Here is a 20,377-nt window from a genome sequence, read left to right on the forward strand (position 1 = left end):
CAACCGGATCTGTCGTCGCGTTCTTGCAGCGTTCTTTAGCCACCTGAATCTGAAACTTTTGAAAACGTGGAAACTTTCAGAAATGCAGTGCTCTCTGTCTCAGAGTCCCGCTGCAGTATGTAACTATTTCATGGACATAGCAAAGTCTCCAGAGATTCACCTGCGACTTCTCACATCAAACCAAATGTTTTTCAGTTGTCCTTTTGACAGAATAGTTGCTGCATGCTGCAAGGTTTTTCTATTTTTTGGCACCTTGAGGAGGTAATATAAAAAAACATGTCGAACGAAAATGATTTAAAGTTCATTTTTTTCACATCAACAATCAATATTAGATCACATCAAACAATATTAGTATTGCTCTTATTAAAGCCCTTTGATAATGTTAATTGGTTTGACTTGAATGGTGTGTGATTCATACTATTTTTTCAGCCACACTGGCTCTTCTGACAAATATTGAAATTCCTCACTGTACTTACACAGCATGAATAAATGGACCTTTGACAAATGAAAAGAATCAAAGTGTGCTAATCCAACTGCTCACTCATGAGCCTTTTAGCTTCACTCTTTATTTTTGTGTGTGTTCTCGGCAACAATGCCTATACAGTCACTTTCGAATGGTCAGTGAGCGGATGTGCTGCAGCCCATTTTAGGTTGACCTCAATTCTACACACTGGAAGGCGGTCACATGCTATGTGGAGACACATAAAGGCCCATATTGTGCCCTCCTGAGGTTCCTGCGGTGTCAGGGGGTTAATGAGCTGGGTCACAGACGGGGCACTGTACCCGCTACGGAAGTGGACAGGAAGTCCAAAATTATCCTGCAGAGGGAAGCTCTGTTGTTGGTGGAGCTGAAAGATTAAGCTGTGGCCACTTCAACCTGCAGCCCCTGAGTTGCCATTGCTTGCTGACAGTTCCTTACATGGCTTTACTTTTGAGGTTCATCAGTCCTAAAAACATGCATTTGGTGCTGGTCACTGTCAGCTGTGAGATAGGTGTTCGTACACTGGAGGCAGTAACAAGCAGCTGTCTGACCACAGGCGACGTGTGATTCAGCGAGATCACTGTTAACGCCAGTCAAGTGCAGGCTGAAGGTACGGCTTGGTCGGATGAAGTATTCACAAGTAGCAGATCATTTCGAGTGGAAAAAGAAACTTTCGATGTTTCATGTAGTTATTCCATAAATCAGCTGATGTGTTTTGATGAGACAGTACGGGGTGTTGTCAGCGTCATCTTGTGTCTCCATGGTCATGTGTGACGCCTCGGCTCAGTCAGAACCCAGGTGCAGAGGCAGGATCCTAACAGGCTGTCTGATAGGTGACTGACAGCCTGGAGAGGTCGACAGTCACATGAAGTTTCTCAAGATCTAAAACTAGATTATTCACCATGGTGCATACCCTTACACCGTCTCCATTACAGCTCAGAGGAGGACAGAGAAATTGACTCAGGAGAAAGAGTTGAAGAGTTTCCAGCTTGAACCTATTTTGCAGCCTTTTATTTTGTGAATGGACAAACAGATCTATTTGGGCTTCTAATGTACAATCCGTTCCAGATTTCTGATTCCATCTCAAGGGAGAAGGAATCAAAAATCACCTTTTTGTTTCCTCAGAAGCCCAACTCGGCCCTTCCAAAGAGTGTCCTCAACGTTTATGCGTCATGCAGATCAGGTTGTGTGGAAGCTCAGCACAGAAGCTCAGCAGTGATGGCACCCTGCCGGCATTTAAGAACCGACCGCGAACATTGTGTTTCGCACCCTCCCTTGACTTGCTCATTGATCATAATTCAAAACCCAAATGGTGAAACTGCTGTTGTTTGATGTTATCTGCATGTAGAAGAACATCTTCACTGTGTTGGATAGGCTGATGTTTCACACAAGATCTGCAGCATGATGAGGGACGAAAGGTACTTTTAATGGAAGCGCCTGAACTAAAAAGAAAAAAGAAAAATATACTTGAGAGGTTTTTACGCTTTCATGAAGAAGCTCTGCAGACGTTCCGATATTGAATATTTTACAAAACCGCAATCCAAACACTTTTTCTGGAGTCAAACGTCACACAGGCTCCAATGCTGCAGCAAGAGACTGCAGCGGCGTCTCTGTGGGTAACATTTCACCGCTCTCTGTTGGAAACATGTGTAAAGCAGGATTGGCCTTTGGCCTAAATCTTTAGAAGTATTGCATTTATTTTCAGAAAACCCCAGAAATTTTCAGATGATCACAACTACTTTCTGTCCGTCAGCAAAATGAAGTTGCTGTGGCTGGTCCCTCCCAACACAGTCTCACTACTAAGGTGTCACATATCGAGTGTTGTTGTGACTTTTGTGTCTCATGTTGACACTGAGCTCAGCCTTTTCACGTAGCACGTGTAGGCGTTTCCAGTGAATAAAATGTTTCACCTCCCGCTGCGTTACGTAAAGGAATGACTGACGTTGGGATTAGGATACATGGGGCGATCCTAATCTCTCATTGTTGGTACTTCACGGAATAACCGCCAGTGAGCATGGGACATGGAGCTGAAAAGTTTGCACCATGAGTCAAGCTTGTTGGCATGTAAGTTATTATGTGCACAAAGTGACATGAAATTGTCTTTCGAAATTGGAGGTGTGAGGAGTACAAAGCTACGCCTTTAGCCTTTATGGAAATGTACCCGTCCTTGTTACGTTACCGTCACTGATACTTGTTTGCCTTCCTTACATTGGCATTGCTGTTCTCCCACACATGTGGGGAGCTCAGAGTCAATAACATACTCCACAACAAACATGTCGACTGTCACATATTCAATACAGTCAACGCTTTAGGATTGAGAATGTGTTGCTCCAGCTGACAGGTGAGTGAAGTGTGACTCACAATGTCAGCGCTTCCTCTCCGTCAGCCAATCGAGGAAGACTCTGCTTTTAAGGTGGACCCTTAAGGAGGCATGTTAGGGAGACACCCTCTTTGCAGAGATTAATTCTGGGGAGAGCGCTGTGTTCACGTGAAGCTCTCTAGCATGCCTGTTTGTGTACGACTACTGAAGTTGATGTTTGACTTTGTTTTGAAAGTTTGACAGTTCTCTCTCATATTGATCTTATCCTGTGTGTATCTGCGGATCGTTTCGTACTGTGCCGTCTCTAGCTCACCTGCATGAAGCCCCTGGTTGTTTCACAGCATTCTGTAGCGGAAAAAAAAAAAAAAAACAGACTGTCACTTGAATTGATTAATTGCTGCCTGCTTTATATGCTTTTAGAAGAGATTGTTTGTGATTTTCATAATGTGTACCCACGCTGACTTTTGTGCGTTAATTGCTGACTGAAGTGCTGCACAAAGGATGAGAACAAATCATGCCACCGGGGAGCACAGGGTGTTCTGTCAAATCTCGCCAAGGCCCCGAAGTGACTTTTCGCTCCAATATTGGCTCTGCTCACAACAGCGGCCAAAAGTTTTCTTTAGCTTTAATTTCGGAGCTCAACAATTAATACTTTGGTAAAAACTTTATGGCTCTTACGTACGTCACACTTTTTTAGGCTTTGTGAGCTATGTGACTACTTTGGAAGTGTAACTTGTTAAACTGCACATAGTTCGTAAAGTCAACTTAGAGTTCTCCCCCCGTCCTCTGGGAGAATCCAAACATCGGAGAAATTTTCTGCTTTTTTTGAAGTGAGACTTGCAATGTCAGCACACCCTTAGTGAATGGAATAAGTCAACATATGGTGTATATGAAGGAAAACAAATTAACAAGTGCACATGCAGTATGCTGTGTCTGTAGGTGAACAGGGAACATACTCAAAACACAAATTAAATATTTGGAATTTTTATTTTATTTTATGCTGCTCACACTATAAGCGCTTTTGCCAGCGATGATGGAGCTGCAGTTTAGTATCAGTCCTCCGAGGAGTGCAAGCTTGAAGAGAGCATCATGGTTTTCTTTCCATTGTCACGTCAAATCTGTCTTTCATTCATAAAGATGGAACCCAATGTATTTGTTAAAAATCATGACCTGGGTGTATGATAAGAGATGTACATTTTTAGGACGCAAGTGGTAAATTAAACATTGAAACAAGTGAGTGAAGGCGATGAATTAATAATTTGTCTCAATATTTGTTTTTGAAATACCATTTCTGATGACATCATATGTCATGTAAGTTGAGTTGCACTCAATGACATCATCCATCCTTGTAGTCTCTGGCTTTTTAAAAGGGCGGTAGCTTCAAAACATGTTGGCGTCATGACATTCTGTCTGAATTTGGGCTCAAGGGCAAAAATGCATGTTGGTAGCATAAGAGACTGAAACATGCTCAGAGAAGGTGCAGACAACTGAAAATGGATAATAACAGTGGCCCTCACACAGGGCACCTTTAGTCTGTCACATTGTTCAGTTCAAGTCTGTCACTTTTTCATCACATTACCAGGAAACTGCAGGGAAATCTCATGAGGAGGACACGCTTCTACTAATGAATTTGGAAGGAAATATGAACCAATTCAGGAATCCTGACTGGGGCAGGATAGAGCATCATAAGGGGATTAATAAGAGCTAACCAGGCTTTGATAATGCTGATGATTTTGAGCCGCCGTGCGCCCCCTCAAAGGCCTTTGTTTAGCCCTTGCTCTCGCTCTTGCCAGCTGTTCTGATGCAGTTGCCAGATTGCTGGGAGCTACATCATCAATCCCTCCCGTTTAGCTTTTGATCTGAGGAGAAGTGCAATGGACGGGTCCAGACCCCAGATCTGTTAAGTTGACTTAGTGGAGCTGAGGAGCGTGGAGGGTCACACTTCAGACACTTTCCTCTCCTCTCAAGTGTGGAATATATTTTCTGTCCTCGGGCCACTTCAAAACAGACGTATCTGCATCTTTTTAAGCTCCACCTGTACTTCCTCCCTTTCCGTACGCCACGCCACTGACCTGAAAACTGTCTGTGTCTCTCCAGGCCGGGCCACTCTGCATGGCAAGTCCTCCCTGCGGATAGAGAACGTACGCTCAGACGACCAAGGATGGTATGAGTGCAAGGTGTTGATGCTGGAGCAGCAGTATGACACATTTCACAACGGCAGCTGGGTGCACCTAACAGTCAACGGTAAGAGCCGCCAGCTAACAAGACGTACTGCAATTTCGTTTCCAAATTGCCACAATAAATATGAAATATTCAGATAAAATGTAGCTTTCAAAGAAAAATCAGTGATGATGAGGACATGATGGTTGTTTTTCTTCAAGTGCATCAAAACACTCTTTGAAAAGAGTGCGAAGTTAAGAGAGGTTTTCTATTTACCAGCTTCTGCACCTCTCTCTTCGCTGTGGAGCTGCAGTTGAGTGAGAGACAGCACTTAAGGACAGGGATGTTTTGTCATACAGAACTCATTGGTCTAACTACTATTATGCGGCTGGAGATTCGATCTGGGAACTTCCAAAAATTGAAAAACAAGAGATGCAGGTGGAAAGTAATTTGAGGTACAAGTAAGATTGGAACGTTTTTGGACACTAACCAGCGAAAGAATTTGTTTACTTGGCCCATGACTTGGATTACACATAAGGTTTCCTCCATGTTTTTCCATGTTTTTTTGAGTTATCTGCAGTGCTAGCAAGATACAATCTTGCCCTAACATACACTCAAGTGTGATGGTACTACGTTCATCTGTTTCTGAGTAATTTAGTTAAAACTAAACAGTTCCACACAGACCTGTACAATACGTTCTGTTTTATACAATTTGTTCGCTTAGAAAAGTGGCTCTCTTCAAGGCTCTGACTTCATGGGCTGACTTCTTTACGCCGTTTGCCGTATAGAAGCGTGCTCAGATACCAGGTGAGTCGATGAACAGGTTAATTTAAGCTCCTCTTATTGCTTCGGTGACTGATATTATTCATCATCTGAAATGAGAAACAGTTATGGACAAGCTGGATGAGCCATTTTGGTTATCCTTGTCACTCAGTCAACTTAAAAAACAGAGCTTTTTGAGCATTTTGTAAAATTTAACAAGCATAACTTGGTTATGGACACAATTTCTGTTTTGATGTGAATCTGCTTGATCAGTATCAGTACAATACCTGCGGGCCCCTTTAAAATTCTGTTTCCATACATGGTTGCTTTTGAGCTGTGGGTTGCAAGTATTTGTTTTAAATACAGAAGATGTCATAAACTGGAACAAACCCAAATATGTAAAAATTGCACCTGGGCAGAAATTATATGCCAAAACAAAACTATATATTTACACAGCATAACACATATACTCTCCAAATACAAGTAACATCCGACTTATGACTGGGATCAGTTCCGACCAACCGGTCGTAAGTCAGATGGGACGTAAGTGGAATGCCATTAAAAATGGCCGACGCGAGGGTTATAGGTGCTACTGTAGTGGTAGATCGCTGTGTGAGAGTGAGATGGTGGGATACTGTGCTGCCGTAACTGTAGCACGCGTTGCTGGTCTGCTACGTGCTGCAGTGCCAGACATTGTATTAAAAAAAAAAAAGCATCTGCTGGCCGTGGTCATAAGTACAGGTGGACGTATGTCGTACGTCGGATGTTACTTGCATAGCACTAGTTAAACATGCTTAGTCCAATGTTATTATTCTTTTAGTTTCGGGTTACTTACACAGACAGGTTGAACGATGTGGCCCATGAATTTCAGTGCACAGGCAACACATTCTCACTCCTGAGGCATTGCATTGACATTTGAAAAGTGCATTTTTTCAGCCAATGTGAATTCAGGACACTTCAGAGTGCCCTACCCCACACGTCTAACCCATTCCCAACTGTTCTTTTTAAACGGCCGGCATCTGAAAATGCCGCGGGGGGACAAACAATGTGCATCACCCAGGGTCACTAAAGTCCGCTTGTAATATGTGACGCCTTAGGAGTGAGAATGTTTTGGCACTAGTGTCAATCAAAGTAGCAACTATGCATTTTCGGAGACATGATCCATGTTGCATTGCTCCTATAAAACAGCCAAACAAAATGATAAAGTCTTAGAAACATATCCAGAAACTATGGTCCTTCTTCTGGACGTCTGAGAAGGTTAGCATTTCTTGGTCTTCGTCGACACCGTGTTCAGCTTTAGGTGGTTTGCACTCATACAGGGTGAGTTTGCTGCTGAGGTTGGATACTCCGCTGCTATTTATAGCCTCCCACTTTCGTTCCTGCTCACTATCGTAGTTAAACATCAGAGCTTGTTGGTGATTACCGAGCACTTTGGCTGTCAGCCGTGCCGCTTTTCTAAAAGTAAGTGATGCATATGGATTCTTGCTGAGATGGTGGCAGATAGCAGGTGTGATTGCATTTGCTTTTGGAGACACGTTTGCTACACCTCCTGCGAGGAGTAAGGAGTCACCCAGCTCCATGTCATCAAATGGTGATGTCATGGTTGTGAAATCTCTGGGTGATGTCAGCTCATAAGAGGGCTTCTGCTTTGGAAAGGGCTCAGCTAAATGCTTTTATCACTCTGCATAAGTGTGTTTTTCTATGCTCAACAAGCGATATTTGGAATATTCATCTGTCCTCTGCATCTATCTGTCTGTCTGTCTGTCTGTCTGTCTGTCTGTCTGTCTGTCTGTCTGTCTGTCTGTCTATCTATCTATCTATCTATCATCTGTGTGTCTGTCTATCTATCTATCTATCTATCTATCCATCTGTCTGTCTGTCTGTCTTGTCTGTCTGTCCATCATCCATCTATCTATCTATCTATCTATCTATCTCTCTGTCTGTCTGTCTGTCTACTGTCTATCTATCTATCTATGTATCAATCTATCTGTCTATCCGTCTATCTGTCACCGGGACTTAGCAGACCATGTGGAATATGGATGTAGAATGGCCCTAGTATGTGTTTCCAACTTTTCTGACTTATGTATATGTTTTCATTTGTTTTCCCCTCTAAAATCTGTGAGAACCATCACGGGACCTTTATGAGATCAATACATTTGTTTGTTTATAGAATCCTTCCGAGAGTTTCCTGAGTGCTGGTAACTGCTGCGTCCTAGTTGTAACTCCGCCCACCCCACTTGCTCGTGCTGCGTTGCTTTAAAGTCGGAGCAACTATGGAGCAATTTTATATTTTATAATTTATTTTTCATATGCGAAACTGTCAATAATAAATAGTAGTTACTAGGTATCACGAAACATGTGAAACTTCATTGAGGTGTTTGTTCACATCCAAAGATTTTAGAGCCCAGAGTGAAAACGTGGACACTGTTTCATGAAGCCTCATAGTCCCATTATTAGTTACTAAGACTGTGATTCAGTCTTTATTCGGTCAAGAAATGTATCTGTTCTCTTCCAACTTTGTAAATAATGATTAAAAAAAGTTTTTAAAATGTTGTCTCATTAGCCTTCGTGTCAATATGCAAGAACTCGCTCAATGGTTGCTTTTTGCAATATGACTTCTATGAATACAATATTAAATTTATTTACTCCTCTGACAATGTGGGGGGCATTGATGCAGGTTCTACTTCCTATGAGGGATTCCATGCCATAAAGAAGCATTGAGAAAATAGTTGTAGAACTGCCATTTTTACTTAATAATAATAATAATAATAATAATAATAATAATAATAATAATAATTCAATAATTTGAAATCTCTTTCCTAACGTCCGTCATTGGGGTTCAGTCTAATTTAAAAACCCCTGAAACTATCTGGCGACCACCCCTTTAGTTACAACTTCATAAATGTCTTGTCATTCATTCATCTGTGATGGAAGATCTCCTCCCAAATTCCTATGGGGCTAAAAAGCAGTAAAGGATTCCAGAATGTGGGTGGTTTCAATCCATTTTTGCGACAGGCTGGCGAGTGCTGTCAATTGGCTGCCTCTTTGTCAGGAACCACTTTGGTCCAGTTTGATGGCTGGTGATCTTCAAGACGTTGGTGCAGAAGTTGGTGCAGAAGTTTGGGCTGTTGACTAAAGAAGGATGTGAGGTGGTGCAGGACATGTATGAGGTCAGTGAGATGCTAGTGAGGTATGATGATCTGACTGACCGATGAGGTTAAACACCATGCTCAATGCCGTTTGTGTTGACATAAAACACACGACAGTGTGACGGTACTTGTGGCGACATGTATCAGTTGTATTGGTCCACAACATGCAACCAATTTAACTGTCATTGACGCCGGAGGTGAAAAGCAGATGTAATCGAGCGATATAAGAAATGAGATTTGTTGTTTTGAGTTGAACTATATGTGCTATACTGCAGACAAAGTTATATTAGCATCTGCCATGTGGCACCCAAGCACCTGTGACATATACTTCTCTTTCTGTGTGGGAGAGTGTCAGGAAGCCAAAAGAGACGATGGTCTTTCCATTGATACATCAATATAATGTGTAGTTAGACAAAGCCCAGAGAAAATAGTGACATCGATAGTTTCAAGACACAAACTGACAGGACAAGCAGCTAAAGTAAAACAACTGTTCTCGAAACCTGGATGAATCAAAGGTCAGACTGAGGACCAAATGCGGAGATCAGAAGCCAAAGGAAAACAAAAAGACTTGATTCCATTGCTGTGTCATTCCACATTGTTTTGCCGAATTGAAGCTCAATTTGGATTTACTTGACCTTAGTTCTCCATCATAATGCATGAGGTGATGCCAAATGGGGTTTATTGCCCCGTGTTAGTCACCTTCAACTTCCTCCCCTGAAGTGGCCCCCACACACACTTCAGTTTATTCTGTACGGCAAATTCTCAGCAGCTTCTGAAGTCGACTCATCACTCTCATTGTTTTTACCTTTTAATTTCTCTTTGTACTTAGGTGTTAAATCTAAATATAGAGTAGATTAGAGATCCTTTATTTATCTTACAGTCACATGCAGTACTGTACTGTATGCCAGTGTTTTTCAACTGGTGTGTCATGGGAAATGGTCCGATTTCACTGCATTTGTCTGCAGCAAGGGGTGTGCGATATGACGACAGTAGATCATGAGCGATTTTACGATCTGCCGAAGTGAGGGGATTGTATGGATTGTTTCCCTCACATTCTATATACTATAGATCTATGCACAGACTCTTACTCGCAGAGAGACCAGCGCACTCATCACAAGTCTAGGTCGTCCCTCACATTTGAGGCTTCAAAAGTGTGTTCATTTATTGAACCTGATGTGCCTCTAACTTGACTGCACACGTGTGGCAGAATAATGGAGAGTCCCTTGTCTGACCTTGAATTAATGTGGAAGTAACTCCCCAAAACAAGAATAAAATGATGCAAAAAGGGGTAAAAAAAAAAGGAAAATAGGAGGATATTGTGTCTTCCTATCTGGAGACATTTTAAAATTTTCTGAGTTGAGCAGAGTATCAGTTAATTTTTTTTCTGTAATTGAAATGAATTTTCATTTCGACAAAGCACAACTGGACTTTGGTCATGGTTCCATTGGTGGTGTGCGTACAGGTTTTGTCAATGACTATAGGGCTAGGTTGACAAACACTGATGTATACTGTACTGTATGTTACTTTGTCAACTGAACAGTCCCAAAAATCTGGACAGAAAGCTGGCAGTTGTCCCTCTCCACCGGTCGTGTTGTTACAGTAATATCATTTGATGCGCCAGACTCATGAGTGAATCTATTCATAATGTTCATCCACACCATATTTTCAACTTATTCCCTAGTAAGGGGTATGGTTCATCTACATTATAAAAGGCTGTACCTCACATTATTGGCTTATTTCACGTTTGAATGGAAAAGATACAAGTCCTGGTTGGCGATGCAGGGTCAATGAAGGGCAAGGGGGCTTCATTCATGGTGCACTGCCCACTGCTGTAGCATGCATGTGCTGGCTTTAGCCAGAAAGACTGAACAGCAGCAGACCTGCACAGCTGGTCTGCAGGGAACAGGAGAACAAGGCTGACAGTAGGCAGAAACTCTATCGCCAGTTGGAGAGTTGAGGACAGAGAGATGCTGTAGAATGGGGAGGGGATACGTTGATAGAAGGTGGCGATGTGTGTTTTTGTCAGAAAGCAATGGAGAATAGGGCTGTCGTTACTAGCCGACATAGTCGACTATATTCAACTGTAAAATGGGTTGGCACCACCTCATTTGTCGACGGGTCCTGATATTGTTCTCAGAGCACAATCCACATTTTGGCTAGGGAAACGTCGGTTCAGGGTGTCCTGTGGACGCCTAGAAAAAAATGGATGTCCAGTTTATCTTAGCAAGTACAATCATTAGTGCCTGTATAACACCCTACTCGTGGTGTCATCACACTGGTTTCCATGAAAAGGGTGTTTCCGCCCGGTGATAGTGCTGAATATGATTGAAATTCGCCGATTCTCAACCCTTTCCCGGCTGTAGCTTGACCATCGTGGTCACCACAGTTGTTTACCAGCGTAATCTAGAGGTTATCCGCATCTCGTGAGTCGCGACTTTCGCGGCATGTGTGCTGTGGTTGAAACATTGTTTTACAAAGCTAACAAAGCTTTTGAATCGGAGGAGCATTTTGGCTGAGACTATTGCCACCCAAAACGTGGACTGTATGGGAACAATTCACAAAGGACACTGGTCTGCCAACCCATCGAGTCAACTAATCGTGAAGGTAGTCAGTGACTAGTGGACTCCAAAAATAATCAGTTGCAGCCCTAATGGACACTAGACTTGCATTGGTTGCCAAGATAGAAGGAGAGAGCATGAGAAAAGAAGACTTGTTATCAATATGAGAGATGATCTAATAGTTTTTAGTAACAGAAAGCAGGTAGCTGAATTCTTCATTGTGAAGACTGAAACATTGAAAAAAGAGAATAGATAATCTCAATTTAGAATGACAGTCTTACAAAAGCTGTCGATCTCATGTGTCAAACCTAAGGCCTGGGTGCCAAATCCAACCCGCCAAGTCATTTCATGTGTCCCAAAAGCGCTTTACAGATATACAGGGGGTTAATTCTTAATATAAGCCATCAGAGCAGATGCTGTTGATATTGCGACTTGGACTGTGTCAAAATAAAAGTTTCTACACCATAGGTGTATATTATCAGTGTTTTACTCTAAACTGATACACGGCCTGACCAGTGTTGACCTGGACAATCTGGTCCAGGTGGTGCAGATGTTTGTTTCAAGCGATCAAGCCCACAAAGCTTAACCAACGAGGTTTCAGTTGAAACATGCTGGTGCAAGAGGACCACAGGATACCCCAAAAAAGGCCATTGAGTTGAGCTTCTGTGTGTTTCCACGCCACTTATTCCAAGTGTGCTGCTTCTCTGGGCCAGTGTATCACTGTAATTAGCTAAAGCTTTACACGGGTCAGTGATTTTCTGACCTCATTAGTAAGTGATTTGCATCGCTGCCAAGTCGGTTCTCTCAAACACGTAAACCCCATCCAGCTTTGACATGAAAAGAGGCACTCATGAATAACTTATGATCAGATACGAGGAATGATTGTGCCGCAATATTCCCCATGAATTTGATATTTTCTTCGTCGAGAGTGCAATGTTGGCGAGTAAATAATCTGCCAAACAGCAAAAAAAAGATCACATGTCTGCAGCTGTGTTTGAATCCTTCTAAACTGTGTGCATATAATATTTCTGGGCTTATTACCGTGATTCACATCCTGTCTCATACAAATCAAAGTGTATCTATAAATGCATCACCGCAGTGTTTACCGTCTGCTTTTCTGTCTCTCCTCCTCTTCGCAGGTGTGTTTTTCAATTTCTACCTTGATCACTTTTCCATCACGATGCATTTCCATCTGTTGTTCTCACCCTTGTATTCCGTGCCGCTTGGGACAAAGTGCGAGACGACATTCTGGCACACAGTGCACAGTTTAGTGTCTTTTTCAAAAGTGATGAACTACTGTTGTTATCTGATGATTACGCTCCCTTCTTGGCTGTCATTTGGCTTGTCTTTAAAAATCCTGAGTTGGTCTCATGTTCTACCACTCGTTTCTTGTTGTCATCACTCATTTTTGTACCCCACTCTCTGCTCGGAAATCATCAAACACACATTTCAGTCAAACTTGATATCATTTTAAAACTGAGAGCGCCACCTACTGGGCTCTGAAATTGTTGACACTGTTACGTGACGCCTCAAAAGCCCATCACAAAAAATATGAATAAATACATTCAGGTACCTCGGTTCTCGACCACAATCCGTTCCAGACGGCGATTTGTTCGAAATCTGAATGGGTTTTTCCTATTACAATGAATGGAGAAAGAAGTAATGTGTTCCTAGCCTTAAAATAGGCTTTTGTAGGAGTGAATGTAGAGTGTCTGCTGCAGGTGCGCTGTTCCTCTATGTGTGTGGCCGCTGCATGTGGGAGGGGTTGCCGAGTGAGTGAGGTCTCTCCAGAAGTGAAGAGGTGCCCGGTGTGTGTCCAGCTCTGAATGTGCGCTTCTGTGCAGTTTGGCTGTGACAAAGTCATAAACCAAGTAACTTAGCTCTGTCCCAGACTCGCCTCATCCCTGTCCCAGCTCCAGCCCACAACAGGACATCAAACCCTGGAGTGAGCGCTCCAGCCTCGGAGGTGTGGAGAGCGAGCACCTCCCCTGTGACACTCTACCACGGTCCAGTGTGGAGACAGGAAAGGTTTTACACCTCAATATGAAGAAAAAACAGCCAGTAAATGTAGCTAACGGGACACGTCTGCATACAGAGGCTGCGTTATACACAATAACAAAGTGAGAGCAGAGTGTGCTGGATCACTGTTACTCATCGCTCCGCAACTCCTATACCGCCCTCCCTCGAGCTGCACTGGGACTCTCTGACCACTTGATGGTTCATCTTGTTCCTACATACAAGCAGAAGCTGAAGCTGGCAAAGCCTGTTGTGAGGAGCATGAAGATCTGGACAAGTGAAGCTAAAGAGGAGCTGCAGTCTTGCATGGAGACCACAGACTGGGAGGTGTTCAGGGCTGCCACCAATAATCTGGATGAATATACAGACACTGTGACTTCATGGATCAGCTACTGTGAAGAGTGCATAGTTCCAACGCGCACCAAGGTCAGTTATGCAAATGACAAACCTTGGTTCACAACTAAACTCAACCAGATCAGACGGGAGAAGGAGGCAGCTCGCAAGAGTGGGGACAGGAACTGCTACAAAGAGCTGAAGTATGGGTTTCAGAGGGAGCTGAAGAAAGCTAAAGCCGCATACTCTGACAAACTCACGCAGCAGTTCTCAGCCAATGACTCGGCTGCGGTGTGGAGAGGGCTCAAGGTGGTCACTAACTACAAGCCACGTGCCCCCCACAGTCTGAACAACCTCACTCTTGCACAGGACCTGAACAACTTCTATTGTCGCTTTGAGCAGCCATTTTGCACCAGCACCTCTGTGGTCTCTCCAGCCCCATGTTCCACTTTAAAACAAAGGACTGTGCTGTCTCTTAGTGACACAACTAAGACCAATGATGTCACTGGGACAGCAAAGATCACAGTCACTTTTGATGAGCCACCCCCTCACCTCCCCCCTCTTCCTCTTGACATCATGGAGCAAGACGTGCGCACTCAGTTCAGGAGGCTGAACCTTCGGAAGGCGGCAGGTCCGGACAGAGTTTCCCCTGCCATCCTGAATCATTGTGCTGCTGAGCTGGCTCCAGTGTTCACGGACATCTTCAATGCTTCCTTGGTGTCCTGTCATGTTCCTGCCTGCTTTAAGTCCTCCACTATCATCCCTGTTCCCAAGAAGGCCAGGATCACAGGACTGAATGACTACAGACCGGTGGCACTGACGTCTGTGGTCATGAAGTCCTTTGAGCGCCTGGTTCTATCTCACCTGAAGTCCATCACTGCTTCTCACCTGGACTCATTGCAGTTTGCCTACAGAGCCAACAGATCTGTGGACGATGCAGTGAACCAGGCCCTTCATTTCGTTCTGGAGCATCTGGACTCCCCAGGAACCTATGCCAGGATCCTGTTTGTGGACTTCAGCTCTGCCTTTAATACAATTCTTCCAACTCTGCTTGAAGATAAGCTTCGCCAGCTGGACGTGCCTGACTCCCTCTGCAGATGGATTACAGACTTCCTGACCAGCCGAAGTCAGCGTGTGCGGCTGGGGACGACTGTCTCTGACACTCGGACCCTCAACATTGGGTCTCCTCAGGGCTGTGTTCTCTCTCCATGGCTCTTCTCCCTGTACACTAACTGCTGCACCTCCAGCCACGAGTCCGTGAAGCTGATCAAGTTTGCGGACGACACCACCATCATCGGGCTCATCTCAGATGGAGATGAGTCGGCTTACAGGAGGGAGGTGGAGCGGCTGGTGTCCTGGTGCAGCAACAACAACCTGGAGCTCAACGCTCAGAAGACAGTGGAGATGATCATGGACTTCAGGAGAGTAACAGCTCCTCTGTCCCCTCTCATGTTGGCTGGTTTATCCATTCCTATTGTGGACTCCTTCTGCTTCCTGGGAACCACCATCACTGAGGACCTCAAATGGGAGTCAACCACCAGGTCCCTCATCAGGAAGGCCCAGCAGAGAATGTTCTTTCTGAGGCAGCTACGAAAACTACGACTGCCGACGAAGTTGCTGGTGGAGTTCTACACGGCCATCATCCAGTCCATCCTCACCTCCTCTATCACTGTCTGGTACAACAGCGCCACCTCCAGGGACAAGAGCAGACTGCAGCGCATCGTACGTTCTGCTGAGAAGGTGATCGGTTGCAGCCTGCCACCTCTTCATGACCTGTATGCCTCTAGGACCCAGAGACGTGCAGGTCGGATCAGAGCCGACCCTTCTCACCCTGGACATAGACTGTTTGTTCCTCTTCCCTCTGGCAGGAGGCTACGGTCCATCCAGACCAGAACCTCCCGTCACAGGAACAGCTTCTTTCCCTCGGCCGTCAGACTGTTAAATTCATGAACAGCCTTGTTGTAATGCTATTCTATTTATTTTATTTTATTTGTTTTTTGATGCACTTTATTCCAAGGCACTTTCCTAGTCAGTGGGCTCCCCACTGACCATGGCAATAAATCTGATTCTGATTCTGATTCTGATTCTGATTCTGATTCTGATTCTGAACAAAGTGCGTTGTTTAAATTCCATTGTTACGAGGGATTACCAATCAGTGTTATCTTCTCATAATAGTCATAATAAAACTGTGGCCCATCACTGTGTATCCTGTCCAGTCCAAGAAATATTTATGTTGTGTATTCTGACTCTTCACAACACGACAAAAATCCCAACTGAAAGTTCAGTGCGGAGCGATTGTTTCAGCCCACAACAAGCACGATGGCTTACATCTACAGCTGGATTGACATGTTAGCAATTGAAAGGCTAAAGGATTACACATGTAAGCAGATCAGCTTCAGTCCTAAGGTGATTAGATCTGGAATATCAAAACAGGAATTATGACCGAACAAAATCTGTATCGAATCTCTGTCAGTGATACTCTGTGAATGTGTGTGTGCTAAGATAATAAGGGATTGTCCTGGGAAAACAGAGCGGGCACATGTCAAAATACAGCTTTTTTTTAGAAGGGTAGACATTCATGCCTTTTTTTTTTTTTTTTTTAACCACATCATCCCTCCCCATGAACACATGGCTCTCTGAACAGAAGGGGACTTCGGTCATTTTGTAGCTTGGACGTATAGATGTTAGAGCAGGGGGCACCATTTATCATCCATTTTATATATATATATATATATATATATATATATATATATATATATATATATATATATATATATATATATATATACATACACAGTGGTACCTCGGTTTTCGAACAAATCGGAGTTCGAGATTTTTTTGCTTTGGATTTCGAACGAAAATCCAGAACTCGAACGGCCCCGAAAAAAAGCTGTAAAAAACATAGCGTGCGCGGACCGATCAGCTGACCCACGACGCGCTTTGTTATTGTGTATAACGCAGCCTCTGTATGCAGACGCACCGGGCACCTCTTCACTTCTGGAGAGATGTCACTCACTCGGCAACCCCTCCCACATGCAGCGGCCACACACATAGAGGAACAGCGCACCTGCAGCACACACTCTACATTCACTCCTACAAAAGCCTATTTTAAGGCTTGGAACGCATTATTTCTTTTTCCATTCATTGTAATGGGAAAAATCGATTCAGATTTCGAACAATTCGCTTCTCGAACGGCCGTCTGGAACGGATTGTGCTCGAGAACCGAGGTACCACTATATATATATATATATATATATATATATATATATATATATATATATATATATATATATATATATATATATATATATATATATATATATATATATATATATATATGTATATCGTGATTTCAGAAGTGTGTACTGAACCGACGGTAGCAATGCCCTTGGAGTAGCTTGCGGTTGCTAAAAGGTTGGTGACCCCTGTATTAGAGCAATAGCAGAATTTAAGCCTCAATGAACAGTCACTAAAAGTGCACTTCACAGTCATCTATAAACACAATGGCGGTGTCAGTCTGTTTACCACATCCCTGGAGTCTGAGAAAAAAGTTCGGGCTTGGGTGACCTTCACTGTGTGAGAGGATTCTGATGACTTGCCTATTCAAAATGCGACATGAGTTATGAGGCAGAAATGAAGATTCACAGTTACTGGGGCAAATGAATATTGGCTGTGACAGCCGAAATGTTTTTATTCTTTATACTTGCACTGTGACACTGAAGTTCAGACAAGACCAAAACTGATAACAAGTGGTTTGTTGTTGTTTTCTGAGTGATGGTGGACCAGACTGAACAACTTGGAACAGGAGGCTGTATTGCCACTGCATTTTCACTCCTATGGCATCACATGCTTACTATCACCAAGTGGACTTTTGTGTCCCAAGGTGATACCACTTTCCACGGTACCTGTTGAGTCATCAGGCTTTCAATAGGAACAAGCGTTTTCCCTTCCACCTGGTGCCGTAGATGCTGTATCACTGGCCTGTCAAAAACGGAGGCAATAAAGTTAAGGATTGTGGTGATGGAAGTTTCCACTTTTGGAATATACCAACCCATTCTCACTCTGCAGGTATCAAATTGTGAAAATCTTCAAGTCACTTTTGCATCCAATGTTGACACAGAAGTCCACCTTGCGGGTGACATTTTGACACACTGCCAGAAGCTCGCCTTATAGTTGCATGCCTTATAGTTGTATGCATTGCACCTATGTTGCTGTCCTCCTTACTTACTGTTAGTTGCATTGTTACGATGTTTGAGGTGCTTTATATACCAAGTGACGCATCACAGTATACAGAGTGAAAGAAGCGCCATCCCATGACTCGCTCCCATCTCTATCCTCCTTTTACATCCCGTGGAACCCATGCCATCAGTATATGTTGCGGAAGGCAGATCATATGGGTCAACTGAAAACGTAATACAACATGTTATGCGAAGTGCACCGCTATAGGCTGAATTCTGCCTCAAATTAGGGCGCGAAACTAACTTGAAGAAAACTGCTGTCTGAAGTAAGAATGTTTTGAATGCAGAGTATATATAGTATCTCATGTGATCATGACTGTGACTCACAGTGCCAACTAGCCACTTGTCCTATGACACTCCTGCACATCCTCAACTTTAAGAAATGGCGCTTGAGGGGAAACTTTTGATTCCAGTGAAAGAACAACATGCAACACAGAACACAGACTGTGTCAACACAAAAGTACACTTGATGGTTGTCTATATGTTGTATTGGAGGAGTGAGAATGTGAAGGTATCACTCGACTATATTGTTCTTGATATTAAAACGTTAAGCGCAGATGTCGACAGTTTGGGGTGTGCCAAAAGTCAATTCACACATGAATGGTAATTCTCATTTGCGATGTTCAGAGTTGATCTGAAGTGTTGCAAAATAGTGTAAATATAAAACCACAGTGGCACAGGGTTTAATAAAGAACACCAAAAATGATCCAGGATGTGTAAAGCCAGTACACTCTATAAGAAAATGGCGGTCAACACACACTCAAAGAATGGAACAGGAAGTAACGGTGAACGATTTAACCCTAAAATATCTGCATCTCTTGTCAAGAGCATGCCCTAACATTTCTTTTCTTCACCCCACAGCCCCACCCTCGTTCATTGATACCCCTCCGCAGTATGTCGAGGCCAAAGAGGGGGGGAGCATCACTTTGACCTGCGTTGCCTTTGGGAACCCCAAACCTTCAGTGAACTGGTTACGAGAAGGCAACCTCATGGTCAGCAGTGCTAAATACAAGGTAAGGTATGACTCCGAGTCATATCAAGTCCCAGAACGCATCTCACCCACCGTCTGGTAGAAGCAGTGCTCATGAGTGAGGAAGGCGTTTGTTTGCTGTCACTTCTATGGAGACTGAAAGTATGAAACTGAATATAGACAATGCTTGAAACGTAAACCACCAACGGAAACTCAAGCTCTTCCACCGCTTCTTTAAGCTCCAGATTAATTCACTGCTGAACATTTCAAAGACCTGACATTTGCAAAAAGACTTCTTCATTTTTGTTGAATACTGATTATGCTTCTAATTCCGGGAAGAGGTGCCTGCAAATGACGTAGCGCAGGAGCACGCTCATTGACCACGTTGAGTTTTTCGCCCCTGCACGCAGGTGTCTGACGGGAGTCTGACGGTGCAGTCCATCACACGGGAGGACCGTGGGGCTTACACATGCAGAGCCTTCAGCCCGCAGGGAGAGGTCATTCACACTACACGTCTGCTAGTGCAAGGTGAGTGCATCCTCCAAACTCTCCAACTACGAAGGCAGAAAGTGTCCGTGAGCTACTCTACGACAATGTTAGTCCATGTGGAGTTTAGCCCATTGTTTATTCCAGTATTTCATAGTCAGAATTTGCCTTAAGTGGACTCTGGTCAACTGGACGCTATGGCCGTCTATGCCTTATAAGTCTATACTTATGGTCTATATGTAGCTCCATACATATGGATTGGTCTATATGTAGCTCCATACATATGGATTTTTCTTTTTTGTTCTCTCCCCAAAAATAGCTGCTATGTGTTGCATGTTGATGTTGCTGTATGTTGTTCCTGTGGCCTCATATAACATTTGGGGTGACTTGTCGACACCTACTGTGTCGACAGTAGGATCGATTCCAGCTCATTTCTGGAAGAAAATCTATCTACGTTTGCGTAGGAAATATCGTCCTGGTGACCACATAGCATCACATCGCAGACAGGGTCAGCCACCAAATCACCAAATCACATTGGACTGAGATGTTCTTTAGTGGGGACTAAAGCAACACGTGAATTACCTGTGATCCGGTCCTTCCGGATTTGAACCCTCTTCCTGTAAGAGATCTGACCATCGGTGTTGTTACTTCTGCTACAGTGTTTGCCTGTCTCGCTGTGTTCAAAATGAGTTATTTATAATGTTGCTATTATAAAGGTTATTGTCAGATTTGAATGGAATTTTCAGGAAATGGGACAAGAAACAAAGGATTCTTTAACATTGTGAGATTGACAAAGATATATTTCTTTGAATAATACTTTATCATTGTTAGATTGTGTTAGGGGTGGAGGAGCTGCTTTTCTTGTGTTTTTCTTGCTGTAGTAAATGTAGTTTAGAGTTCATCG

At 43.5% G+C, this 20,377-nt stretch overlaps 1 protein-coding gene across 9 annotated transcripts in view; it reads left to right on the forward strand.

The window, feature by feature from the left end:
• Positions 1 to 20,377, forward strand: part of LOC128748132 (protein turtle homolog B-like) — a 100,455-nt gene that overhangs the window by 29,775 nt on the left and 50,303 nt on the right. For 8 of the 9 annotated variants that reach the window (XR_008412752.1, XM_053846553.1, XM_053846557.1 and 5 more), the window contains exons 3-5: positions 4,899 to 5,045; positions 18,879 to 19,030; positions 19,398 to 19,515. Coding sequence is in view for 8 of the 9 variants with exons in the window: in XM_053846553.1 (XP_053702528.1) it covers positions 4,899 to 5,045; positions 18,879 to 19,030; positions 19,398 to 19,515 (417 nt within the window). In the remaining variant the exon portion in view is untranslated. Of the gene's footprint in view, positions 1 to 4,898; positions 5,046 to 18,878; positions 19,031 to 19,397; positions 19,516 to 20,377 lie in introns of those variants that run through there. The other variant, XM_053846561.1, reaches the window with a different exon arrangement.

This window comes from Synchiropus splendidus, chromosome 17 (genome assembly GCF_027744825.2).
Source record: "Synchiropus splendidus isolate RoL2022-P1 chromosome 17, RoL_Sspl_1.0, whole genome shotgun sequence".
Classification (NCBI taxonomy): Eukaryota; Metazoa; Chordata; class Actinopteri; order Syngnathiformes; family Callionymidae; genus Synchiropus; species Synchiropus splendidus.